The sequence below is a fragment of the Trichoderma camerunense genome (genome assembly GCF_050948025.1).
Source record: "Trichoderma camerunense strain CBS 138272 chromosome Unknown V8C40scaffold_27, whole genome shotgun sequence".
Classification (NCBI taxonomy): domain Eukaryota; kingdom Fungi; phylum Ascomycota; class Sordariomycetes; order Hypocreales; family Hypocreaceae; genus Trichoderma; species Trichoderma camerunense.
In genome coordinates, this window is record NW_028145343.1 from 274,159 (window position 1) to 300,371 (window position 26,213).

A 26,213-nucleotide genomic window follows, 5' to 3' on the forward strand; every position below is an offset into this window, starting at 1 on the left:
GTGGTGAGTATCAAGATCAGGTCGAGTAGAAATCGCAATCAAATAACACCACGTAGCGCATACCGAGCTGCACAGGGGAAACCGCGGGTATAGCACTGCTAGCAATGGGTTCCTGTACTGTAGGGTGCTAATCGTTAGCACCATCGGCCCCTGGAAATTTAGCCGCCCCAGTGCTAACCTTGATCACCGACACTCATGGACTCTCCCGCATTACGTCTCCAGCTGCACCTACATATCGTTCTATGTTTGAGAAAATGGGCCGATCAGACATTCAACAAAATCATCTATGCAACATCTCTTTATATTAAAATTACTTAAAATTTAGAATCTTATTTCTAGCGTTCTACTCATTATAAAGGCTAGATTTAAGCAGACAGTTTTAATACGTTAAATCAGACTATATAAGTAGCTATATATAACAAGTGTGGTTGCGGGATGTTCCGTCTAGAAACCGAACGGATTTTCAGGAGCTATAAGAAAAGAGAAGAATCTTGTTAGTCACAGCAGCAATGGAGCACAGGAAGAAAGAAAACTTACTCGCTTGGGACAGGTTGGCCCGTCGGCCGGTTGGCTGAGGCGTCAACTTCTTCGTTTCCGGCGTGACGCCGAATCGGACTGGCGGAGGAGGTCCAGTCTTTTGGGGTACAAGAGGCTGCATAGGTGCCTTCAACTCATTATTGGCTCCTTGTTGAAGTGGCTGCAGAGACTGGAATCCAGTCTGCTGGGGCTGCAGAGGCGGCGGTAGATAGTTGTTGATGCTGCCGGTGCCAAAGGGAGACTGGCCCAGAGACGGCTGGAAGCCGGTTGGTTGGGGCTGAAGTCCTCCATATTGGCTAATGCGGCTGGGGTCGATATAGCCAGGTGCACCAGTCAGCATAGGCTGCAAGTACGGCCCGGGAGCACCTTGAGGGAATTGGGGGAGGCCGGTCTGTTGGGGTCCAATGTATCCCGTCAGCATTGGCTGAATTGGCTGAATGTTTTGCTGCAGCTGGGCAGCATATTGCTGCTGCAGCCGGGCCTGTGTAATGTCGTTGAGGCTTTGACCCGGTGGTGCAACCTGGCCTTGGACGAGACCGGTGACCTGAGGGACGAGCGCGGGTGCTTGAAACATGCCCTGCTGAAGAGTCGACTGCGGAGCAGAAAGAGGTCGCTGTGGTGGTGGCGGAACGACAAGAGAGCCTTGGACTGGCGGCGAGATAGACGGCGCCAGAGGCCGCTGTCTTCCTAGAGATTTCGGAGAGATATGAACTCCAGTAAGCGAGGGCTGGGCCGAAACCTGGTTGGGCTGCGGCATTGTTGAAAAGAAGGATGGGCTTGCTCCGAGGAGCGGCTGCTGGGGCGCGGGTGCAGACAGCTGCGGTTCGCTCGGCAGCGGAGCCAGAGGCTGAGGCTTTGGTTCGATCTTGCTAGGCTCCAATGGTGTTGATAGCAAGGAAAGCTCTTGTAGAGATCCGGTAAGGGCAACAGGCGCGGGAGCGGGAGCTGGGGCGGGAGCAGGCTCTACATTCTTTGGGGCCTCCGCTGCTGGCGCTGCCGGCTGCGGTTGTGCTTGCTGTTCTTGTTTTGTGGGCTTCACATCCCAGGCATCGTCGTCGAATCCTCCCGCAGGACGCTTGGGCTCCTTCACCGGACTTGCAGGAGACGCCGGTTTCGCCGCCACCGTCTCGCCAGAGCTAGGTGCCTCCTTGGTTGAGAAAACGGCGGCATCGACCACATCGCCGGTTTGGACTGCAGGGGCTGGCCGACCCTTCCTTGTGTTATTCCGCAGAGCACCGCCAGGACCTGAAAAGAGACCGCCATCGGCATCGCCATTGGCTTTGGTGCGTCCAAACTTGGCATCCAGAGTACGCATTACCTTGATGATATCTCCTTCTCTCAAGCCCAGGTTCCGTAGGACGCCGGCATCGACGTCTGGTAGGACGCTCTCATCCATAGAATCCCTTGTAAATGCCTGAGCATAACGTTCGCAAAGGCCAACAGCGACATCGCAAGAAAGGAAAAATTGAAACCAGTCGTATTCTGGGCCCTTGTCCACGGAAGCTCCAACGGGAGCGGGCTTTGGCTGTTCCGGGACTTTTGACGCTCGTTTGACATCGGCAAGGGGTCTCTCATCGTCCAGAGATATTCCGGTGAGATTCTCAACATATACAAGGTCCTCGTGCGACATCTTGGCTATTGGTACAGCAATCTTTACGCCATTCATTTTGTGGAGGTGTAGCTTGCCATCTTTGAGCCCAAGGAATTGAGCCTCGACACTGAATGACTTTGATCGATCTGTCCATACTCGGACTTTGGATGCATCAGGTTCTATCATATGAGTGTCAGTTTTCCGCCAATGCCTTTGGTTATGCAATTCTCATTTGGGAGGAAACAGAAAACTCACTGGATTTGCTTGAAGCATGGCTGCCACTATCGTTTCGTCCATTCTCGCGTCGAGGCCGCTGTTGTCCCAAAGTGTTACCATCATTCGGAGCTATGAGACTGCTACCTCTTCGAGGTAAAGGCATTCCTTGGCCTACCTGTTGCTGCTGAGGCTCCCTGCTAGCAGCCTTTATTGCCTCTTTCGTAAGTCGTATCTCATCCAGGCGATTTTGCTCAACGGCCGATCTAGCTGAATTGCCTCCAGACGGCCCTGTTGCTGACTGCACGAGTGGTGGCGTGATTGTGCCTGAGAATTCGATATAACTGCTCGGGACAACACCTTCTTTGCCATTCTTCAGGCGGCGAACTTGCCACCAATCCTCGCTCCTTGAATCATCAATAATGGCCACCTCATCGCCTGCAGCAACGGTCACCTCGTCTTCACCTTGTGCCATGAAGTCATAGAGAATGGTTCCCTTTCTTTGACGCTTTTGGGAGCCTGCCGCAATCACCTCTCGTAGTCCCTCTGCCCGAGAAGCACCTGCAAGCTCACCGAGAGAAGATACAATTTCTTCTGCAGTGTCCTTAGCTCCGGCATGAAAATCAATGCTCTTACTTGGTTTGACAAGCTCCATAAAGACGTGTTTGCCTTCGCGAGAGTAATGGGTCATCTTATCGGCAGTCCATTCTTGAGGGGGGTCGTTCTCAGCTCGTTCGGGCGCGATAAGGATCGTACCGGTCAAGAGATTTATGCCCAGAGTTGTCGGCATTTTCTTCTTCTTGCCCATAACCGATACCATCTCGTTGATGTTATACAGGTGGAAGTTACCAGGGATCAAATGCCCTTTGGGTTGGGATTCGGGGGTTCGCTCTGGCTTGGCTGGCTGCTCCGACGACACTGAATATGCTTGAGACTGTGGGCGTGGCCGCGAGGGCAGAGCGGGTGACCTAATAGACTCCTCATCAGACAACTCCGGCTCTTTGAACCTGAGTGTCATGGGCTCCCTTGTGGATTGCCGATTTTGGTTTTGAATCAGGCTGGCAAGGGCGACTGCTGGATCGGCAGCCGCAGGAGCTGCAATCGCGGGAGATGCAGCCGGTGCTTCATCAGACGGGGGAGTGCTGTCATCGGTCGCGATGCTCTGGGATGGTGGCCGCCTTGGTAATGCTGGGGCCGCCGGCACCGATGGCGCACTTGCAGGAGCAGCAGCCTGGAGCTCGATATAGTTTGCGGGAACAAAGCCATACTCGCCGTCTACTCCGGCAAGAATCCAATCCTCGTCAGTGGTGTCGAAGACCTCTAGCACGGCATCTTCGGAGAAGGACAGCTCCTCGTCGGTTTGGCGAGTATATTCGTAGATGGCACGGGCATGGCCCACCGTCTCGGCCTAGATTGCGGACGCGATGGTTAGCTTGGCTTGCGCATCCCAGTGTGAAGTCGCCTATTCGCGAATGTACGGAGAGCAGCAGCTCGGCCAGCTCTTGGACAAGCTGACGTTGGTCGAGTCGAGGATCGAGATTGGGCCGGAACACGGGGACTCGGGGGCACGGGGGAGCGATAATAGGTATACCTTTTCAACGTAGTTATTCGGAATCAAGCCAGAAGGCTCATCCTCGTCATCGGTGCCGGCCTTCTTCTTGGCCTTCCACCAGCCGTCATCGTCATTCTTCTCGAGGATGTACAGCAGGTCGCCCTGCTTGATGGCTAACTCGGCATCCTCGTTAGGAGTGTAGTCATAGATGGCGCGGTAGATTCCCAGGAAGCCCATTTCGCCTTGGTTGCCCCGATGGACGCAGCTCGACGCTCGAAATGCGGATGGTTCCGACGCGGTGGAATGCAATGCACCTCGTTGCGTGGCCTGGCAGTGAAGAGGGCTGTCTTGTCTGTATTGAGTGACGAAAAGCAAGCCAGTCCCTAGCAGTGCTAGCGAGTGTACTCCATACCTACCTAGTACTAAGGTAGCACTCCGTGGTTGCGACAGCGAGAGGGATGAAGAGTACGGAGTACGGAGCGACCCCCTGTCGACGACCTTGTTACCCAGATGCTATTGGAGGATCCACCGCACGCAGCACTGCCCACCAGTCTCCTATAGTAATTATTACCTCAGCCTTGTTTGGTTTAATTTGTAGCAGCCCCCCAATTCTCAATAGGTAAGTTGGAATTTTTAAGGTAAATAAGCTATGCATAGGTATATATAGGTTCTTATTTATAAAGAGCATAATTTGTTTATTTTATCTTGATTTATTTCCTTGGTGTACGCCTTGTTGCATCTATGATATAGGTACCTAGGCACTGTTATATGATGCTTGGATATCATATCAATCACCTTGACACAACGCTGCCGATTCCATGCGATGCAGCATGGATAGGACACTTCAACTAGCGAATTTGTAATTAGCGCTATTAAAACCTCCATTCCATATACCCCTCATCAGCTCGCCTAGCAGCACGGAAAACGGACAGAAGCCGTCGTCATAGCTTTTCAGGCACAAGGAGAGCACAGATGCAGCTGGAAGCAAACGTACCATGTGCTAGCACAGATTAGTACAGGTACCACACCTTAGCACTAACAGGTACTCCAGGTACTGCTTGGGGGCGGGTACAGGCGCTGTGGAGATTAGCCTGAGTGTGGAATCAAGGGAGCGCCCAGCCATTCAGCACCCAAAGCTTGCTCGCTATCTAACAACGCTCCGAGTTTGCTATGGATCCATTGATGCTGAATACTGTACTGGGAATCTTGCAGAGGACAATAGCACCGCCATCATCATCTTCTAGGCAGACTTAATATGCTGTCCCCTAGTTGGAAGAATAATTGTGCTGCCTAAATTAGTAGTGTACTGAGTTGACGATAGTTCTTATATACTCTACTGGTGGCTTGCGGAACAAAGAGGTAACCTTGCCAACCTATCAACACCATCAACGCCATCTACAGGCACCGTCAATCACTCTCTTCTCTCCTCATCCCTGCTATTCACACCTCACGTTCCCAGTCGCTGGAACACCGCTCTGTAGTGCAAGACAGAAGGGAAAAAACGAATCATCACAGCCAACTCTAGGGTAAGATATTCATTCTATTTCCTGTCTATAGTAAAACTACAACGTGATCATGATCAAAGCAAGCGACATGTACAATCCATTCCAAATGCGCCCCAGACTCCTCTATACCCGACATGATTCATCAACCAATTCAACCCAAAGCAACGACAAACCCCCCCTGGAAAACCATCTATCCAAGTACAATCTGTTCCAAAAGAGCCACACATCCCTCTCCATACACCTTTCGACTACACCTCCGGGGCCTGGGCCTAGGCCACACAAGCCTCCGTAAAAAAATTGGGCTGACTCCCATCCAGTTGTTCGTCATTGGACCCACGCTTATCCAGTTGCACGACCTCCCAATCCCCATCTCTTCCACCGAGAAACGGTGCATATACATCGCTATCCCAGCTGGACATGCCTGTCTCCGTGCGTGACCTTTCGATGTGAGCCGGCTGCGACCGTTGTTGAATCGCAACTGAGCAGCTGGTTGAGTTGTGCATGCCGGACTTATCCAGAAGAAGTGCTGGATCGATGAAACCCTCATTATAGTTCACATCAGGGTTCTCTGTGTCTTCATATAGAGCATGAACAACAACTGGGGGTGAGATTCTGCCCTGCGAATAGCCGTCGTCATATGTTGTGACGTAGTGTGCCCGATATTGATTAGGGTCAGGATAAACGACATACGAGTACGCCTCCGCATACCTCTCTGCATATGAAGTGGAATGAGGCTGAACAGCGACAGAGGTCAAGTAAGGCTGATGATGAACGGCTTCGGCCGGGAGATGCTGTTGCTCTTGCTCGTCAATGGCCCGCTGGAGCACCTCTTCGCTGAGGTGGTGAAGTTTCTTGGTCTTGGATGCGGGTTTCCTGTTGCGCGTCACCCGACCTGTTTTGGTAGAAGCACGGCCTTTGACGGGTTCGTCGTCCCCCTTGCTGCTTTTAGAGGGTGCGTATTTATAGCCGGGGAAAGCTTTGCCGTGATTGTATGAATCTATGTCAGCTAGTTCATCGAATAGTTCCTGAATTGCCTCCGACTCAAGATTCCAAGATGATGCGCAAAGTCTCGAAATGTTCTGTTCATTCTTTTCCAGGCAGCGAAGTTCCTGGACGAGACAGCGATATGTGCTGCGGTAAAGTATGAATGAATTCAAAGGACGCTTAGGTTTTCCCGTCCTCTTTGTCCTTGGTTCCTTGTGTCGTACCTTGGTTGAGCGGTTGACATGCGATCTGGTTTTGTCCAAGAGAGCTACGTCAAAGCCCTTAGTTGTTGCAATCTCGGAAAGGGTTGCCTCAAGAGCAAACATATGTTCAGGGGCCACTGGTTTCTTTTTCTTTCTCTGCGTTTTCCGCCTTTTCCTCGGAGGTTCGCTAAATTCTTCCTCAAGGGCATCATCGTCTGGCCCCTCGGATGGCATAACACCACCACTCGCGTGGGAATAGTCCAAGGGTGACACCTCCAACTTATACTGCGACGGGGCCTGCCATTCTTCTTAGCTGCCACTCTTCTTCGAGCATAAAGGGAAAGGTCCAGCAGCTCGGAAGCGCCGTAGGTGATGTCTCTTACCACTAGATTGTGCTTTGTGTCTGTTCTTGTCCCTTCTCGCGAGAGAGGCGGCTAGGAATTGTTAACACCGTGGAATAGGCAGAGTCATCTCAGATAGTGGTTCAGCGTACGGAAATAGGAAGCTGGCTTGGATAGCAGTGGCCAGGGTAGCCAGGGATTTGGACATATCCTGGCCTGTTTCCATCGCCATACCCCGTGATGTGGGCAGTAGGATGATCATATTCTCGAATCAATTGACTCGGGAACTGCTGGGCTTCATGCTCGGCTTTGATGCGTTCAATCACGCCTACGCCTCTAGCAGGCGAGTATGAATGTAAAGTGTCGCGGGTGATGGTTGCGTTGGCAGTCATGTCGCCCGGCGTATAATATTCTGAAGAAGACAACTGCGTTGAGGGGGTTTTGAATTTGCAAGTAAAACACGATGCAACATAAGACAATGTTCAATCATCCGGTGTAGTGAGAGTAGACGGGATGCATGAAATAAATCATAAATCGGACTGATAGGAAAGAAGAGTTGTTATCTTTGTCCCAAGACCAGGACCCTTTGACAGGCAGCACATTTCCAATCTAACTCTATGATTTACAACCTCGTTCTTGACACATGACTTCCATATCAAGGCCACAAACAAACGAACATCAGAGCTTTCGCCGCATGCGGTGCTGAAATCTTGGTCGAATTGGTTATCCCCTGCCTCATGGGCCACCCTGTGAACCGTCGCTGTAAACACGGGGTCCAAACTCAGTCGAAGATGCCCCAAAACACCATCTTGCCAACGCTATGACATGCAGCCAAGAGCCGAAAAGGGTAAATAGAGGGTGCCTTGGGCAAGTATCTGTTATGCATCGAGCCGCCTTTAGGCGGCGCAACTGTTGGAATGCGCGTCAATAATAGATGTTGACCGTGCACCCTTATGGCTGCTTGAACGCATCATCAACTTGACGGCATCGCCTTGAAGGAGACAACTCCATTGGATGATCCTCTCCTCCGACATGAGTCATGGTATACAAGAAACAAAGACCCTTGCTCTTCACCATCCAGAGGGCCAATTAGATCAGTGCGCCTCAGCCGGTATTGTGCATCATCGTGGGAGTTTCCGAGCAAGTCTACCTCCACATAGATGCTAAGCGTGGAGATATTCCGGGGAAAGTGCCAGATGTGATCAGAGATTAGTTTGATGTATCATGTCAAGGTATTGATAATATTCTTTCCATGTAGTTGCGGTTTAAGCAGAAACGCCGCGAGGAAATCATCCCATACAGCGCAATAAGCGCACGAACCAGAACAGATCGGATAGACAGGGTGGAGATATGCGAGTTGCTCGTGACCGATCAAAGAAATCAAAGATGCGTCTTCAAAGTCCGAATCCAGCTTTTGTCTTTGTGCGGTTGTGTAACCTAACAAGAGTGGCTGAAACTCGAAGCGGCTTATGTAAACCAAAGCAATTGCATCCTTTGAATGATCATGTCTCCGAAGGCGTTGCATGTGAAGACTAGCGTCTCTAAAAATATCTTCCAAAGCATTGAGTTATGTACTTGAAAAAGCATATCGTATTTACAAGAGTTGACTTGGTAAGCCTGAAGGTTTTGAGAATGATGACGGTTTAAACACCTCTGAAAAGAAGCATATCTGGTGAGAGTCAAGTTGCAAGAATGATGAATGTCTCTCTTCATCTGAGATGATTCCCAAGGAATGGACTCTCGGTTGGGTGCTGACACTAGTGAACAACATGAGCAGCTGATCTAGGGATGCTCGACTTGAGTAAGGGTGGCGTTGTCTTGTCAAGTCCTTTGTTGTTTGTAGAAGATGGGGACAACCGGATTGTCGATGGGCTAGGCAGCAGTTGCAAGCGTTACGCTGCATCTCCAAAAGCAGTTCGATGCTAGATTGAACCAGTGCCGATAGGTCTATGCTCGCTGTTAATAGCAGCAGGCTCAGGATGAATAGCATCGACGTGCTCATTGTGAGTAGTAGCAGTAGGCTCAGTAGTAATATCAGCAACAGGCTTAGGAGTAATAGCAGCAACAGGTGCAGTGTGAATAGGTCCAGCAGGCTTAGGAGTAATAGCAGCAACAGGTTCAGTGTGAATAGCAGCAGCAGGCTCAGTATCAACCACAATGGGCTTGATGTTGACAGCATTAGTCCCAACACTGATAGCAGGAGGCTCGATTTTGACAGCAGCAGGCTCAAGGTTGACAGCAGGGGGTTCAGTAGTTTGCTCAACGCCAAGCTTGACTTCAATCTTGGGTGGCGAGAGGCTTTTCGGTGCCACGTCATGCGTACCTTTTTGACGACAAGAAGCACAAATGAAATGAAAGTCTGGGTGATCCGCAGCTGCCTCGCTGATGCCTAGACACTTGCTATGCTGCCATACGTTGCAGCGTTCACAGGCGACGCTGTGATTGCCATCGTCAACCTGCCCATACAAGCCGCATGAGCAATCAAACACCCACCCCTCTTCCTCTTCTTGTTTTTCTTTGGTACTCAGTGGGTTCGTACTAATTTTAAGCTGAGTTTGAGGTTGTTGAGACATTCCATCCAGTGCCGTAGCTTCGCTGCCCTCATCTACCGAAGCTGGTGTACCGCTCTCGCCGCGGACGAGGCGGCGCTCCTCTCTTTTCTTTAACCGCTGCTCTCTGGAAACGAGTCTCATTTCAAGCTCCCTTTGAACCTTTTCTCGTTTTTGCTCTTCACGCTGCTGAATTGCGGCTGCTTCTCTGAGCTGCTCCTGCTCAATCTTTGCATGTTCTTCTTGTTGTCGCTGCTCTGCCTTCATCGCAATTCGGCTTGACCGTTTAGCGTTGGCCAACTTGGCGAGCGTTTGTAGCTCTTTCTCGCGTTTCAACTTCCGGCGGTTTCGATCCTCTTCTTGCTTTTCTAGAATTGGTACCAGATGGTCCCGTAGTTGCCTTCGGAGTATTTTTTCGTTTTCGTCTCGTGATGAAGCCATGCTGTTAACGAGGGCCTGGACTTCTTCAAGAGTCACTGCAACACACTCCCAGACCATACCACCTAGATGGCTATCTTCCAAGTCCGCCTCGGGCCCATTACTGACGAGAGTAGTATCATCGTCGATCGCTTCGGATATTCGTCGTCGTTTGCCTGAACGTCGAGGCTGGCGAGTAGGCTTGGAGCTAGCAGCTTTTTGGCTCGGAGGGGCTTCTGACAGCCGATATACTCGGTTGTCATCAAGAACGTAGTAGGTACGGTCTTCGCTATCCCAGCCGTACGGTTCGATTCGCTGCCAAGAGAATTAGACAATGTGAATATTGTGAAGGAAGCAATGCGTACCCAGGTCGTTTGCTCTGTATCTTTTTGTTCCTTCATCTTCTCCCGAAGGAGTTCCGGCCGAATCATGATCCACTGGGTGAACTGTTGCATCACTCTGATCTGCAGATTTGGTCAATATCAATGCCTGTGAAAATAAGAGTCCAAGGCTGAGTTTACCTTGGTAAATATATCGAGGTCAGCAAAGCTCTTTGGCTCGTCTTCGTTGCCGAACGGATTGGAGTCTGGTGATTTCAGGATGTACTGTCGTCGAGCTTGGTCATCGAATGATGCATGTCTTCATTCGGGCGTTAAACGTTAGCCGTTGCAAGGCATTGAGGAAAGCTAGAAATTGTAGATGAAGAAAAGAATACTTACGTGAGACCACGTTGTGAAGACACCATTTTGAGGAGGGCTAATGCAACATCGTTGAGAATCGTCGAGTTCGGCTTGAGACACTCTGCCTCAATGCACTATGGCAGCAGTTAGGATGCAGCCGCGAGCAAAGGGAAAAGAACCCAGCACTTACTTCAATGTCAACTGAATCGTCAATTGAAGCAGCATCACCAAAGATATATATCCATTGGCATAAGTTGGCAAACTGCCACATGCTACGAATACGCTGAACCTGCTCCATGACGTAGCTCTTTCTGTAGCGGCTGTTGCCCTTTTTCTTTCCTCTTTCATTCAATGGCCCTTATTCATGGGTGCATATTGCAAGACGGCGGAACACTGATAACAAAATTGAATAGAGGATAGAGACGTTGGATACCCAAGCAAACCAAAAAGGCTTTTACACTTGCCGGTGTGGGCACCGAAGTGTTAATCGCGTCTTGCACCTGGACGCGTCGTTACTAAGGCAGGAAGAGATATTGCACGAGCTAGGATTCCATGTGGTACCACCTAACGCAGGATTAGATAATACGCATCTTAATAAGGAAAATAGAAGCTAGCCAACCACCCATTGGGAAAAAATATTAAGAGTTAATATCTGTATTTAGCAATAAATAACATACAAGTTTATAAACAATTTATTATTCTAAATATTACTTTTTTATTTGACAAAAAATAACCAAAAATAGCATACGTCATTCAACTTCATTCTATCACAATACAAATATATAAGGTATCATAAGATTCACATCATAAGGACTTGGCTTCGATCTCGATCAAGCGTTGGTTCATGATTTCATTAAATGAATTCGCCGGTAGTTTAACAGTTGTAAAACTCTTCAAATACTATATAGGTATCTATCCATCCATCCAAGTCTATCATGGCGAAATCCAAGTACACAGCAACGTTTCGTGGTGTCAGTGTAACTTGCCGTTATGAAACCTGAAAGCTTGATATGTCGGCTTCCTTTTTAGATGGGCTTTGTCTGTCTGCTGGGAATGAATCGTACAGCTGCCCTGCCTTTGAGCGTTGTTCAGCCGAATGTAGCGGTACAGTCTTCAACTGCTTGTAACTTATTGCTGATCGCACGTTTGGATTGGGTGATGGTGCTTGTATAGAACGACCAAAGTCACCGAGAGACCTGCCAAACTTGGGCTTTGGAGTTGATTGTGGTCCACGAGGTGTGTCTTGGGTTAGATCCGGCTTTGGTCTCGAGTTAGTTTCGCCGTTGCTCCAACGTTGAGGTGAGGTTTCTGCTCTCATAGCTTTAATATTCAAGTGTAGTGGCACCGGACCCCGGGGAGTAGTAGATGGTAAAGTTATACGTCCTGTATTTGAGGGAGGTTTGCTTGGAGATTTTAACATTCCCACCTCCTCCGTATCGCTGGAAGTGGCCGATTCTTCATCAAGTTCTCGCCACGAGGCCAATGGTTTTGCAGACATGGGGAAGGACATGTTCAACGGCATGCCGGTCCAGCGTGTCGGTGTTTCCATCGGCTTAGACGCACTGTCCTGTTTGTTCTGCCTTTCCATCAGCAGATGTCGGCGCGCAGAAAGTGCCCGCCAGCCGCTGCGACGGGCACTAGGGAGCTCAGATTTAGGAGTGAATCTTAATAGGTCTTGCTCCGAGCGACCGACATCTGCGCCGGCGCAAGACTGTCTCCAATGCTGAAACGCGCGATTTCGTTTTTCGCCGTAACTTCTTTGTAGTACTTTGGTTGCAGTATGAGCTTGCCCACTTCGCTGCAGTGTGGAAATAGACCACGCTTTGAGGTGCTGCCGTTGCCTGCGGGTGGCCCAGATGTCAACTGATTCCATATCCATCCGCTCTTGCTCTTTGACAGCATCAGCCCAAGTAGTTAGCATGGCCTGCGCATAGTGTCGATTTGTAGCCAACTGAACTTCCAAATCTTCACCAGCCTGGCTGTTCCACTTTGTTAGAGCGAGGTCAAGTTGACCATAGTAGTATTTTGAATTATAAAGGATGACAACGTCATTGTCGGAAATCGCCTGAGCTGTCATGGCCCGCCAGTGATCGAAAGCCTCATAGAAGTTTCGCTTTTTCCTTGCGGAAGAGACTTCTGTATATCTCATCATCAAATAACGCCTAATCAACTCCTTCATCTGGGCTTTTCGCATTTCCACAGCAGAGTCCACAATAGGTAATACCCGTGTTGTGACAATGAACAGCCTAGCCCGACTACTTAGATGCGACCGCTGCGCTTCGAGGTTGCTGGACCGTCGTAGGATATGTAGGGCATTTGATATCTGGTATGACTTGAGATGATTCGCAGTCATGTTTCGTTTCCACTCTTCTTGTATATAGTGCCTTCGCCAGCTTTCAAGAGCTCGTGTTACGGATATGAAATCTGCATTCCATCGATATGCTTGCACTCGTACCAATAGGTTCCAATTTTGGAAGGTTCGACTAATCGTTGCAATGGATGTCCTGACGCAATATGCCGATGATCGCGATTTAACCTGTAGCTGATCTCTCCATTCGGTGAGGTAGCTGAACAGCAGCTGGAGCGACCCTATCTGTCTAGCTGTGTGAAATTGACGACTATTCAGCACCGCGTGGTCTTGTAATTTTGAGAGTGTGGTAATAACGCCTTCACGCTTATTGAATCTGCGAATGGCTTGGGTCTTGATGACATTGCTGGAGGTGCTTGATTTCCATGCCAATATCGCATTTTGTTTTGACTTCTTGTTCATTTTCCGACGGCAGGCGAGTGATATGAGATGTGAGCACCATTGATCATAGACACGCGAGGCAATCCTGGCACGATGGCTTTGAGAGATAGCTGATGCTGCAAGACGGAGCTGCTCTTCTTGATATGATACAGCACGTTGTAGTTTCTGAACTGCTGTGAGAGCTTTCAGCTGGTCGACAACTGGGAATCGCAAACTTGGCGCACAGCTCCAGCCCTGGAAACAGCGAAAACGAATCATATGCCTTCTGGCTACGCCTTCCCGCTCAAGTCGCCCTGCGGTTCTGTCTGCCCAATGGTTGAACACTTTGCTTGCTAAGTAGATCTCGCGAGCTCGAGTCGCTCTTGTTAACAGCTGTTCTTGTTGTTGTTTCGACAAGGTAGTCTCATTCAGCGAATGAAAGGCCGGTAGAGGGCCATCCTGTATTAAAGGTAACGGTAAGGGGGCGTCTTTGGGTATATAGTCGGAAGATGTAGGCATATCTATGCCGTCAATTTTGCCATTATTTTGATTTCTTTCGACCGTCTTCGCGGAGGTATTTCGTTTGTCTGGCATTGCAGACGTTTGGAATTTCTTTTCATTCTGTCCTCTATCACTAGATTGGTGATTTCGGTCTTGATCTTCGATAGATCGAGGAAGTTCATCCGTTTCCGGGGCTAGATTATTCTGTTTCGAGTTTGCCAATAGGTGTACTTTTGCGTCGTCGTCAGGAGTACCAGCGCCTACAGCACGGGAATCAAGCGGCAAGTGATCGAACAACGGACTCGGATAGTAGTGATATGGATCGGGGTGTCGTGTGGCGGTTGTCGAGATCCGGGCCGAAGGGTACACCTCTGCCTCCACATGAACATGGGGAAGATCATCTTTTCCAAGCTTATTTTTCTTTGATTCCTGGGCTCGATTTTTTGAGGTGGCAGAGTCGTTGTCGAGGGAAGTCGCGCTGTAAGCCCGAGGTCTCATGTGAGGAAAATCATCGTCGTCTTTGATGGGGAGGTCGTCGGGGTACCAGTGACCAGTATCTATTGGATTTGGAGACAGAGGATGCTCGGGATAGCCGTGCGGAGAGGTAAGGGAGTCGTCGCTGAATTCGAGTACGATGCCTATGCGGTTGAGGATTGATTGAAACTTGTCCAGCAGGCTTCCACCACCCTCCTCGCCACTGATTCTGAATACAAAAGCCGAGAGATGGTGGTCAGAGTCTGGATCGACGCCATGTTGAGGAAGAACTTCGTCGTATGCGCTGAACAGCGCCGCGGCGGGTAGCGGTGTTGGGCCTGCAGCATGGTCGAGCTTCTCCTGGGCGGCTGCGATGACGGCGTGGAGTACAGCGATGTCTGAATTGTCAATTCACGAGCGAGCATGAGAGAATATCGCAGTGCCGTACCTTGATTCGAGTAATATGGCTCTTTGCCAGGAAGAACGCGACTGGGCGATACGCGAACGCTATCCGGCTCAGAGCCATTATCATATGAAGATTGCACAGATGCCACTGCAAAGAGGTGAGTTTGAGCTTAGATTGGCCATCAAAATGCGGCGACTTACTCGAGACTGAAGACTCTCTATGGCATTAATCCATAGCTAAAGCATCGCGACAAAGAGTTCACGTCATTGGGCAGAGCTACGGGTGCAAAAAGGCGTTGCAAATGCGATGGATAGAATGCCCTGCCAAAAGTAAGGCTATAGTGGTTTGGGTACCTGTCCCTGTCATCCAGCGCATGCGTCACAAACAACAACAACAACCTGTCACAAGTACCAGGTACCTAGGTTCAACGTGGTATTTGCCCAAGTCTGTGGGTGAGATTGAAGCAGATTCAAAGGCCCAATGCCTGAGGACTTATGATTTGAAAATGGCTTGACGATAAAATCTGTAATGATAATGTTGAATGCTAGATGATTGCTTCTCCCTCCTTTTGACTCTGTACTCGGCACATCCCGTCATTCAAATGTACATGTACCGTATACATGGGATGGAGCCCAACGAGAAGTGTTGGCAGCCGCCTTAGCGGGGCGCAACAACTACCAAGTTCGGCACTAGCAGGTACTCGTACTATCGTTCTGCCGCCCCACCTGGATCGACAGCGGGTAGTACGGAATCTATTATATGGCTCTTGATTCTCTCATATCTTCTCCCTTCTCTTCCGAACATATTTGCAATTTGAATATTCTGTATTTTTACCCTGTATTGTAAGAAAGAACACCTCTGAATAGCATCAACATGGCGTTTTCAGCGTTTCGCACGGCGATATGGATCCCTTATCCAACCGCTAATCCCGGCAATGGATTCTGGGGAGAGCAAACGTCAACACTCAACTTCTGCGAAGAGGTAAGTGAGCGAGTTTGTGGTTTTTTCTTTCTTTTCTTTCTCTTTTCTTTCAGTTTATAAAATACTAACTACCAAAAGGACTATGCATTGTCGTCATACTGCGCCGAGTTTTGCAATGTAAGTATTGTCAATGAATTACCTTTCTCACATGTTTTTTTGTTGACACCGCGGCAGACAGTGACAAATGCCCTTTTCCTGTGGCTTGGCGTAAGAGGGATTATAAACTGCATACAGCAGAAACACCCTTCAATATTCCTGATTTCTTATGTCGGATACATGGTCGTCGGATTAGGCTCCATCCTCTTTCACACGACGCTGAAATGTAAGTGCCGTGCTCATGGTGATGCTGCAGGGGACCCGGTTGGTGGGAAGCTAACGACAAGACGTTGAGATCCAATGCAATTGGTCGATGAACTATCCATGATATACACTACATGCCTGATGATGCATGCAAGCTTCTCGTATTCACGTTCACGGACGTTCTCAGCTCTCTTAGGCATTAGTCTACTCTCGCTTGCTGGGTCGATTACGGTAAGAGCTTTGTGCTGATACCCTTGAGTGGGTGCACGGGAATCGCTTGCTGTATAAGTGGCGTACTAAGAGAAGCCCAGGTTTATTATCACATCACCAAGGATCCTGTCTTCCACCAAACCGCTTATGCTGCGCTTACGGCAACTATTGTTTTCCGAAGCATGTGGGTAATGGAATCGCAGTTGCGACCTGTATTGAGTGCCCGCGATCCAGAAAAGGCATCTTACGTGCTCAACACAATGTGGACTATGGTAGCTACTGGTTCGTCAAACTGATTACTTGGATTAGATTGCAATGTGCAACGAGCTAACAATCTGCAAAGGACTCAGTATTTTCCTTGGCGGCTTCCTAATCTGGAACCTTGACAATGTTTTCTGTTCCCAAGTGCGACAATGGAGACACGCGATTGGCCTTCCCTGGGCCGTACTGCTGGAGGGCCACGCTTGGTGGCACCTGATGACAGGGTTAGGAGGTAAATCGACTGCTTAAGCGCTCCCTTGGACGACATTGTGTTCCTCCTCTGATCATATCTACAACTTGATTTCTTCGCTGAATTTGTATTTGGATGCCATTAACGAGTTCATGCTTGCTGACCAGACTTATAGCGTACTATTACATCATCTGGGGCATCTGGTTGCGGCAGTGCCTAGATGGACAAGACACCAAGTATATACTCGTTTGGCCGAGGCTGTTGACATCCATCCCGTACTTAAAGAGGATAGATGACGATCAGTACCAGGACAAAAAGGTTCAATAGATGCACGGCTCGATGGGCGTATGTCAGGCGCAAAGGGTATAAAGTAGACACGGCTTTGTATATCACATATACCGTTTAAGCAGTTATACTGAATAGCCTGTCTTGAGGGATCCCACTTTGAACGGAAATTAAAGGTCAAATGGGGTAGCACGGTTATGAAACCTCAATTCAGAATTCATCCATGAACTTTATAAATTCCTCTAGGTATAGATGCATTTTGACAAAGCCTCGGGACGATATAGACGATGGTGTAATACAGCTCTCTCGGCACGATTATTGGTCGACGCGCTAGTGCGCGCGCCCTTGCATGTATCTTCAAATTAGTAATACCGAGGAGCCACTGAAAGCCGAGCAGTTCCTTATAAGCTGTGCACCCTTTGAGCCTGTATCTCATCTTACAAGCTCACGAAAGGGTGAAAGAAAAGCACAAGATTCATCATTCCGATCGGGGTACAGCTATTCGCGGTTGACTAACTAACTGATTTAGCATCCCAATAGACTCCAATGCATATAGCGCCAACGGCCCCCTAACAATGGCTTCTCCGTCCCCTCAAGGGCGCAGCTTCACCGTTCGCGGTGTGGCTGCCGGCCTTGCTGTTGGTACCATCATATGCGCTGCCAACATGTACTTTGGCCTGCAGACAGGCTGGGTCTCCATCATGTCGATGCCGTCAAGTCTCATGGGATTCGCCGTCTTCAAGCTGCTCAAGCCTCACTTGCGCTTCCCGTTCAGTCCGGTGGAAAATGTCCTGGTTCAGAGCGTTGCCGGCGGCATGGCCATCATGCCTCTTGGGTGTGGCTTTGTCGGAGTTGTAAGCGTTCACTTCTCATAATAACTCGTCATATTACCCATGCTGATGGCATATAGATTCCCGCGATGAACTACTTGCTGGAGCCTAATGAGCAAGGACCCTTATCACTGAGTACTTGGCAGCTCATCATATGGTCCCTGGGTCTTTGCTATTTTGGCGTCGTCTTTGCTGTCCCCTTGTAAGTGTGTTTATGCTCTATAATGAAGTTAAGTGAGATTACGGGTTGGCTGAGATACGAATGTGTGTATGACCTCAGGCGCCATCAAGTCATCATTAGAGAACGACTTAGATTCCCCAGCGGCTTCAGCACTGCAGTGCTCATCCGCGTGCTCCACAGTCGAGGGCAGAAGTCATCTCCCCAAGAGCTAGATGCCGCCACTAAAGGCGGTTTCGCCAGTCTTGCAGCCAAAGATGATGAACCCGCGTTGGTCGAAGACGTCGGCGCCTCAGTTGAAGAGGAAGAGGGAGAACCAGAAGTCTCAAAGGACCTAGACTGGGCGTACAATATGAGGCTTTTGCTCCTCAGTTTCCTTGTCTCCGGCATCTTCACAATTTGCAACTATTTCTTGCCTATTTTGCGAGACCTCCCGGTCTTCGGCACCGTCGCCGCCTCTACTTGGCTTTGGACCTTGAACCCAAGCCTTGCGTATGTGGGACAAGGCATCATCATGGGGACCGAGACAACGCTCCACATGACGCTCGGCGCAATTATTGGCTGGGGCGTTCTTAGCCCGCTGGCCAAGATGAAGGGCTGGGCTCCTGGGCCGGTGGATGATTGGGAAAATGGCAGCAAAGGCTGGATTGTCTGGGTGTCGTTGGCTATTATGCTTGTTGACGCCGTCGTCAGTCTAGCCTATATTGCTCTTCGCCCCGTTTTCACCACCCATGCTTTTCCAGCTTTAGCAGTATTACAGCGCCGTTTTCGACAAAGCAGGGTTGCCTCCTTGTTTAGAACCTCTCATCAATATTCTCCGATTCCCAGTGAAGCGCAGGAGCAAGAGGAACAACAACAAGAAGAAGAAGAAGAAGAAGAAGAAGAAGAAGACGATGATCAAGCTTCTCCCGCCCAGGCTGAGGATCGTGGACTGGATGATGCCCCAACTGACCAACAGATTCACAGCAAAGTTGTTTTCTGGGGGCTTCTCGCATCTATACTGATCTGCGTTCTGTCTACACAAATCGTGTTTGGCCATCTGGTGCCCCTTTACGCGATTGTCATTGCAGTGCTCATGGCTCTGGTTTTGAGTATTATGGGCGTCAGGGCCCTTGGAGAGACTGATCTTAATCCTGTGTCCGGCATTAGCAAGCTTGCACAGCTGTTTTTTGCTCTGATCATCCCGCAGTCTAACAAATCGAGCGTTCTTATCAATCTAGTCGCCGGTGCCATTGTAAGTCTACTCCTGCTCTTTGCCCTTTCTCGTTTCCTGTCAGTTTTACTAATTATTGGAATCATTTTTAGTCGGAAGCTGTAAGTTCCTCTAGAAATTGAGAATCTTCATTCATATATCAAGTTCTCCTAACATCGCAACAGGGCGCATTGCAAGCAGGTGACCTGATGCAAGATTTGAAGACTGGTCATCTTCTTGGAGCTGCCCCCAAAGCACAATTCTGGGGACAGCTCATAGGCGCTACTTTTGGCGCTGTGTTCTCTGCTTTCGCATATCGCATTTACACAGCGTAAGTCACTGACATCAATAGTTGGAAGCTGTATACACATTACTCCTTTTCTGAGGATATATAACTGACTCATATTGTTACTGGTGGCAGGGTGTACGAGATCCCCGGCAAACTTTTCCAGGTCCCAACAGCCTACGTCTGGATATTCACAGCTAGGCTTGTAACAGGGCAAGGCTTGCCATATATGGCCAAGGAATGGGCAACCGGCGCTGGAGTTCTCTTCGCCGTGACCACTCTTGCACGAACTTTGTCTGTTGGGAGACCATGGCGCTCTTGGATACCTGGAGGCATTGCTGTAGCAGTCGGTGAGTAAATCTCGAGTGTTTCCGGCACGGAAGGGCTTCATCTAATTCATATATCAAGGCATGTACAACGTGCCATCGTTTACGCTGGCCCGAGTTATTGGAGGTATTGTCAGCTGGTATTGGCTCAGCGTACGGAAACAGTCAACCACGCCATTAATCATCATTGCATCGGTAAGGCTTTGCTTGTAGTTTGGCATAATTTACGCTCGCTGACATTGTATGCAGGGCTTTATCCTGGGAGAAGGGTTTCTGAGCATTGTTAATCTATGGCTACAAGCGCTGAAAGTACCTCACTATTAGAGACTTGCAACCGCCGGCCACTGTTGTAAGACAATTCTGAGTCTATTCAACGCTTAGAAATTGCTTTTTACTCTAACTTCCACGACCACTTCTTCCCTTCTTGGCTTTCCGAGGAACATGTGACATCGATTCTCAATGCTCTAGCATTCTCCTCAAGAGCTGCAAAAGTAATTTGCCCGGAGATTGTCTCTGGCAACTCCAGCTTGGAAGGCGGGTTCTCTGGCGGTACCAAAAGCAGCCCTTGCTTCCAGTGAGTCACAATGCCAGAGGGGCCGGTTGTGAATGCGACATTGCCATTCTTCGCCTTTACGAACACTTCGGGAGTCGTCGTGGGCTCTGGCACGAGCTCACTTCTAGAGGTGGCGAAGAAGTTATCGAACCAGATTAAGAAACCGTCGAGCCCATCTGGCCGTCGCAGCAGCTTTGACTCCCATCTAGCTGTGAAGGATAGCTCCTCAGGCTTTATCGTGTGGAGGTCGAGTACCTTGAAGGGGTATGGTTCTCCGCAGAGAGTGTTTTGGGGCATTGCTTCGACCCTAACATCATCGTAAATACCCTCTTGCATAGCCTTCATATCGAATCCATAGACGTCTCTCCAATAAGATATGTGTTCTGACATGTACTCCGTATCCTGGATGGGCGCCATCCAGATGGTACCAGAACTGGGAACCAGTAGGCCATCAGGCTTGAGATACCTATCTCTGGCATAGAGAACGCTGGGAAGCATCGCCTCGTATAATAGGCAGTAGCCCATCCACTCACTGACAATGATGTCGACCTCGTCAACAGGCAACTTGACCTCCTCGATAGCACCTTTGACACAAGTGATGATGTCAGAAAGGCCATTGTTGAAGATGTTTTCAGTGGCTTTCTTAATGATGTCAGAATTGTCGACAGCAATAACGCGAGCTGCACCAGCCTTTGCGCAGAACATGCTCAAAATTCCTACAAACACAGGTTAGAATTCGGGTAGGTGAAACCTGTTGACCGTCAAAGCATATCTTACCTGAGCCGCAGCCAATATCGAGCACAACCTTGCCCTTAAAGATGTGCTTGTTGTTGTAAATGAAATCACGGTAAGCATCAGTTCTGACCGTGTCCTTCAGCATGGTTTCATGGATTTCTGAAATTGTCAATATGTGCCTGCTTACTCAACGCATGTAGAAGCACTCACCGTTGTAGGCATAGGATTCAAAGTAATAGTTTCCGCGATCACCCTTGACAGCCTTCGCTGGGCTCTGCTCCGTGTCATCTCCCCATCGGCGATCCAATGTTTCTTGAACAGCAAGTCGATAATTTGAGAACTGAGTCCGCACGGATTCCAGCTCAGCCTCCAGAGCTTGCTTCTGCGCCAACAGCTCCCCCTGAGAGCTGTCCAACTGGCTCGCAGTGGTGTCGGCCTTGACCAGGTCGCTGTCGAGAATCTCATCCAAAGACACGATAAGAGCATCATTCTCGAGGACAGGCTTAAAGTAACCATCGTCCTCAAAGTCTGCAAGGGTTAGTTTTTTGGCTACGGGCTGCTGATCCCGGACCCGGCTGCGGATATAATTGACAAGCTTCACCGCGCCATGGAAATCCAGCTGGAGATTTTTAATGGTGGCAATAAAGTCGAAGTCGTGATGCTTTTTGCAGCTATCGAGCATCTCGTTCCAGCTAGAGAATGTCTGCGAGTCGAACAGGGAAACAATAGTGATGGACTCTTCATCGTTCTCAATGTCAAGCCATTCTCCCTCATCCGATACGTCGGAAGTAGCCGATGACGACCCGGATTCTGATCTCGCACTCATTTTTTCACCTTAATTTTTCTTTTTCCTTTTACGGTGGATGCGAATTTTGTTGTGGTTTGGCAGTTGCTTCTTCCTTCTTTTTGGCGTAGGAAATTTACAGCATCTTTTTTTTTTTTTTAGTGTACTAAGCTGCAGGTAGCACTGACACCATATTTCTCAAAAAGCGCAGAAAGTTACTTCGCGCTCACAAAAGGTACATCTTTCCCACTCCACAAAACAGTAAATGATAAGTAGTGATTGCACTTTCTGAGTATACGCCCTGAGATCTTAGTGCGACTCAGGTACTCCGTACTACACAGGCTGTTTTTCTTCTACAGACATCACGGCCCCACCTTACTGTAACAGATACTTAGTAGGGCTTCATGTACGACAAAATCACCAACTAATGTCTATTACACGTCCAGAAGCGTAAAAGCCGTGCTTTTTATATCTCTAGAGTATCTTTCTACAGTTCTCTATCCATCTAAGAACTGGAAAATGAAAAAATAAAAGACAAAAAAAATTGAGAGAAAAAATCTCCAACTGTGTTCGAACCTGGAACCATCCAGATGAGGTAATGCCAAAGATTATTGAAATGGAGTCTGTTGGGCCAATCCCACGGTCACATCTGGTAAAAGGCAAGAGGTGAGTTCGATGGGAGGTCCCACTCCAACTAATCTCTATGCTAAACTATCTTATATAGGTATGGGCTTTTCCCACATAAACCCCAAGCTTCAGCTACTGCATCATGCCTCCAATCAACCACATTCAGAACTTATTGGCATTCTGACGATGGCGATGCTTTTTCTCAGCTCACATCTTCTTTCAAATCTGCTGTAAATTTTATCTACCTTTTTGGATAATGCTCAATTCTGCCGCAAAGATGCTAGTGGCCTCGCTCTAAATGCTCCAAATCAGTCCACGTCATTCCCATCCTCCTCGGCATCGCTTTCTTCCTCGCCGTCGTCTCCGTCATCATCTTCACCGTCAGATACCTCCTGGCCAAGCCCCTTCAAGCGAGTCTAATAGCACCGTATATTAGTATGGGTTGTTTCTTTTCCTTGTGGGCGAATCAATTCATGTACGACAGGATCGCCTACCTTGTATTTTCCCAGCTTCTCCTCTAAATCACCGAATACCATGAGAAGATCGTCTAGTTCCGACTGGACTGCGTCCCTGGCCTTACCTGCATCTGCCACGGCCTGCTTTGCCTAGTGATACGTGTCAGCAACGCTATATTGACGTCGAATCCATCATGTCTCACCTTCGCAGCTTCCTGCTGTAGCTTCTCAGTTTCTTGTTGTGACTTTTCAGCTTCTTCTCGTAGCTTCTTGGCCTCCTCCTGTAATTTCTCGACTTCGTCCTGTAATTTCTCATATTCATCTTGCCGTTTCTCAGCTTCTTTCCGCTGCTCCTCGACCTGTCCTCGTAGCCGCTCAACCTCTTCTGTCGTATTCTTCAGCTCCTTTTCCTTCTCTTCCACTTTTCCGTTGGCCTCCTTTAGTTGCGCGGTGTGCTCTTTCAATAGATCGGCATGCTCAGCGCGAAGCGCCTGAAGTTCAACAGTCTTGCTCTTATTGGCCTGCAAAGAAATCCAATTAGCCAAATTCATAGAAAGCAATCCAGGCTACCATGTCTACGTCTGCTCACCTTCATCACGTCAACCTCAAGCCTGCTAACAGTTGCCCGCAAATCTGCGATTTCAGCTTCCGCTCGCTGTCTCACACGTTCTGCTTCTACTTCGTGTGCCTTTTTAGCCTGGTTTAGCTGGTTTTGGAGCTGTTGATCTTTGCCATTGAGTTGGGTTTGTAGATACTGATCCTTAGCAGCAAGTTGGGTTTGAAGCTGCAAGTCTTTTGCATTGAGTTGCTGTTGCATTTGAGCAGCTCTTTGCTCATACTCCGAAATTTTTGCAGCATGTTGGCTTTGCAGTTTGCTAGAGACATAGTTTAGTTGTGTTCCGAGCACTCAATATGTCAAGGACTCTAAACATACCGCATTTCTGCCGTCAACTTCGCTGCTGTGGCCTCGGCATCTTCCTTTGCACGGCGATTCGCTTCCTGCGCCTCTTTAACGGCCCCTTCCAGAGACTTGTTGGCTTTGTTGGCTTCTTGAATTGCGTGGTCTTTTTCGTCTATTTGATTCCGTAGAGAGTCTACAAGCTGTCTTGAAATACCCTGCTCCGTACCATTCGTAATAACCGAGACCTCCATATCGGGTACCTTATCAATGGCACGGATTGTACGGCTATAGTTATCCTTGAAAAAATCGACAAAAACATCGTCAAAAAACACGTTGATCTCTTCACCGTCGGGGGAGGAGATGAGTCGTTGTGGCGTAACTTCGAATTCTCGGAGCAAGGGATGGTTTCGAAGTTTTGCCAGCCGATCCAAGTAACCGTCTTTGTCAAGCCGCGACTCCAGGATAGAGTGTAAAGTTGCTCGTGGTATGGGTGAATCCTTCGTTGAGAACTCATAGACGATGCCCAACAACATGGCACATAGACCTTGTACGACTTCTCCCGCGATCCGAACTGGCTGTGAGATTACCTGTATAAGACCTTGAACATTGCTGCCTTCGGCCAGGAAATCGTTCACGGCATCAAGGTCCTCAAATAGCCAACCAAGAAGTAGCATTAGATATCCCACTAGTATGCGGGTGTCATCATCTCGACGTATCCGCATGAGAAGATGGGCCGTGATCGTCTGTATGCTGGTCACTACTTCTTCGCCCTTGGAGGCATCTCCTTCGGTCAAACCCTTAGCCACCCCCTTAGCAGCAGGATTGTCATAGAGTAAATGGAATGCGATAACAGAGGCAAACCACACGCGGTATGGATCGCTCAAAAATACATCCCCTGGTAATCTCAGTAAAACACTCAAGATGTTGGCAGATTCGTCACGGCCAGACTGGTAGCCTTCTATGGCTCTGCCTAAAAAGTGAGACTTTACTTCGGGGTGGTTGGAAAAATAGGCCTTTAGGCATTGGCAAGCAGCGAATCGTAAGTCAAATGCGGAAATATCGTGCACGTTCAGCGTCAGGTCCAGTAAGCCATCAATGATATAGATTTTAGAATGGCCGTTAGGTGCGCTTGTAGCTCCAGCGGTGGATTCCAGGGGTGGAGGGACCATGAGCGAGGCGAAGCCTTCCTGGATGGTCATGTTGTTACGGATCAAATCGCCACATGTGGCCAAAGCCTACTCGAAATGTTATGATTGCGGCTCAACGATTAAAAAGCAAGGGAGCAGGCCGTCGCACCTCAGCTTTGATTTGGATTTGAACGTCGGCATCGAACGCGAGCTGCAAGACAAGATAGCTAAGCCCATGCCTCCAGAAGGTAGCTTGGTTCTGATGCGTCTCAGCGGAGCTTGCAGATAGGAATAAACGGATGATGGAGATGAATGCGTAGATGTTGCGATTGTGCTGGATCTGTGCCCACTTGGCAATGTTGTCTTCCTGCTTTTGAGCTTCCAGCAGTCCCTTGAGCATCTCTGTAAGTTTGCCTATGCAACCAGACTCCCGGAACAGAGACTGGTTAGCCAAATTGCCCCTCAATAGGTTGGCCAGGAGTATCAAACAGTCCTCCACGGTCCTTCCGCCCTCGGAGAGCGAGCCATCGGCATCAATGATGGCAAATAGTTTGTCGAAGGCATTTTCAAACGCAACAAGCTTCTGTATCTCGATGGAGCTAGACGTTACTAGTATTAACAGGTTGACGCCTTCATTGCGAATTGCCTCTCGTTGGTCGTCAAGAACGCCCGTAAGTCGACTGATGCCCAATGGCGCAGAGAGGACACATTCTTCCGTTCGTTGAGTTCGTGCCGTAAAGATTGAGCTGAGAAGCTGCAAAGAGTATAGCCGTGAATAGAAATCAGGAGCGTCGAGGAAGTCTAGCACAAGCGTAATGTTCTCCTGTCGTTGGGTGAATTCGTCGGCCAGCCACAATGCGATTTCGTCTGATGCTTCGGGGCTTTCCTTGTTTGGGTTGAACAGCATCAGCAAAGTTTCCAGAACAATTTTTATTGTGTCGACATCTTCGGAGTCTTTGGAGAGGCTACCAATCAGGCTCCTCAACGCTCCAGAAGCTACCGATGCTGGGAAATCCTTTGCGAAGCTTCGCAAGCCTAGCACTGCAGCGCGCCGATCTTCGAGGAGAGTTGCGGAAGCAAGTCGGCCACTGAGGACAGTGATGGTTTCGCCAGCGGACTGTTTCGCTGGCGTGCTGGAGATAGAGAACATGTCGTCACTTCACCCATGTCCTTGGTTGAGAATTGGTGTTCGAAGCTGGTTGCGCTACGTAGAGCTTCCACATACTCTAGTATGGGCCACAGTTAAATTGAGCTTTGCGGAAAGCTTCTAGAAAACACCCTGGCCTAGGGGCCTTATGCATGTCACAGTAT

The 26,213-nt window shown here is 49.0% G+C and overlaps 8 protein-coding genes across 8 annotated transcripts; 2 read left to right on the top strand and 6 right to left on the bottom strand.

Annotated features, from left to right (window-relative positions):
* Window positions 1-289: 289 nt before the first annotated feature.
* On the bottom strand, window positions 290-4,357 carry V8C40DRAFT_258401 (cytoskeletal protein-binding protein SLA1). Its single transcript, XM_083218709.1, has 4 exons — window positions 3,933-4,357; window positions 2,384-3,749; window positions 538-2,307; window positions 290-470 (listed from the first exon to the last, which is right to left on the bottom strand). The coding sequence occupies exons 1-4, from the start codon at window positions 4,128-4,130 to the stop codon at window positions 445-447; spliced, it is 3,360 nt and encodes a 1,119-aa protein (XP_083067687.1). The 5' UTR covers window positions 4,131-4,357; the 3' UTR covers window positions 290-444.
* A 1,244-nt stretch (window positions 4,358-5,601) lies between these two features.
* On the bottom strand, window positions 5,602-7,733 carry V8C40DRAFT_131040 (membrane magnesium transporter-domain-containing protein). Its single transcript, XM_083211060.1, has 3 exons — window positions 7,079-7,733; window positions 6,969-7,019; window positions 5,602-6,882 (listed from the first exon to the last, which is right to left on the bottom strand). Exons 1-3 carry the CDS (start codon window positions 7,316-7,318, stop codon window positions 5,668-5,670), a joined length of 1,506 nt encoding a protein of 501 aa, XP_083067688.1. The 5' UTR covers window positions 7,319-7,733; the 3' UTR covers window positions 5,602-5,667.
* A 916-nt stretch (window positions 7,734-8,649) lies between these two features.
* V8C40DRAFT_131032 (uncharacterized protein) lies at window positions 8,650-11,093 on the bottom strand. Its single transcript, XM_083211059.1, has 5 exons — window positions 10,763-11,093; window positions 10,612-10,706; window positions 10,414-10,531; window positions 10,258-10,356; window positions 8,650-10,207 (listed from the first exon to the last, which is right to left on the bottom strand). The coding sequence occupies exons 1-5, from the start codon at window positions 10,868-10,870 to the stop codon at window positions 8,849-8,851; spliced, it is 1,779 nt and encodes a 592-aa protein (XP_083067689.1). The 5' UTR covers window positions 10,871-11,093; the 3' UTR covers window positions 8,650-8,848.
* A 310-nt stretch (window positions 11,094-11,403) lies between these two features.
* On the bottom strand, window positions 11,404-15,254 carry V8C40DRAFT_258409 (Sfi1 spindle body domain-containing protein). Its single transcript, XM_083218710.1, has 3 exons — window positions 14,882-15,254; window positions 14,724-14,828; window positions 11,404-14,673 (listed from the first exon to the last, which is right to left on the bottom strand). Coding segments are annotated over exons 1-3 (3,219 nt in total). The 5' UTR covers window positions 14,883-15,254; the 3' UTR covers window positions 11,404-11,560.
* Window positions 15,255-15,448: 194 nt separating this feature from the next.
* Window positions 15,449-17,312, top strand: V8C40DRAFT_258412 (alkaline ceramidase). Its single transcript, XM_083218711.1, has 7 exons — window positions 15,449-15,662; window positions 15,741-15,779; window positions 15,837-15,984; window positions 16,054-16,193; window positions 16,274-16,454; window positions 16,516-16,665; window positions 16,799-17,312. Exons 1-7 carry the CDS (start codon window positions 15,555-15,557, stop codon window positions 16,948-16,950), a joined length of 918 nt encoding a protein of 305 aa, XP_083067691.1. The 5' UTR covers window positions 15,449-15,554; the 3' UTR covers window positions 16,951-17,312.
* An 8-nt stretch (window positions 17,313-17,320) lies between these two features.
* On the top strand, window positions 17,321-20,078 carry V8C40DRAFT_131092 (OPT oligopeptide transporter protein-domain-containing protein). The gene is made up of 8 exons (XM_083211061.1): window positions 17,321-17,762; window positions 17,819-17,940; window positions 18,019-19,150; window positions 19,222-19,230; window positions 19,294-19,439; window positions 19,530-19,744; window positions 19,803-19,915; window positions 19,970-20,078. The coding sequence occupies exons 1-8, from the start codon at window positions 17,484-17,486 to the stop codon at window positions 20,042-20,044; spliced, it is 2,091 nt and encodes a 696-aa protein (XP_083067692.1). The 5' UTR covers window positions 17,321-17,483; the 3' UTR covers window positions 20,045-20,078.
* On the bottom strand, window positions 19,938-21,992 carry V8C40DRAFT_258415 (S-adenosyl-L-methionine-dependent methyltransferase; the record flags this gene model as incomplete). The annotated part of the gene is made up of 3 exons (XM_083218712.1): window positions 21,219-21,992; window positions 21,051-21,167; window positions 19,938-20,989 (listed from the first exon to the last, which is right to left on the bottom strand). Coding segments are annotated over exons 1-3 (1,606 nt in total), but the record flags the coding sequence as incomplete, so codon positions are not given.
* Window positions 21,993-22,539: 547 nt separating this feature from the next.
* Window positions 22,540-26,150, bottom strand: V8C40DRAFT_258416 (p115 like vesicle tethering protein). Its single transcript, XM_083218713.1, has 6 exons — window positions 25,072-26,150; window positions 23,809-25,010; window positions 23,464-23,749; window positions 23,078-23,395; window positions 22,914-23,024; window positions 22,540-22,835 (listed from the first exon to the last, which is right to left on the bottom strand). Exons 1-6 carry the CDS (start codon window positions 26,050-26,052, stop codon window positions 22,728-22,730), a joined length of 3,006 nt encoding a protein of 1,001 aa, XP_083067694.1. The 5' UTR covers window positions 26,053-26,150; the 3' UTR covers window positions 22,540-22,727.
* Window positions 26,151-26,213: the final 63 nt, after the last annotated feature.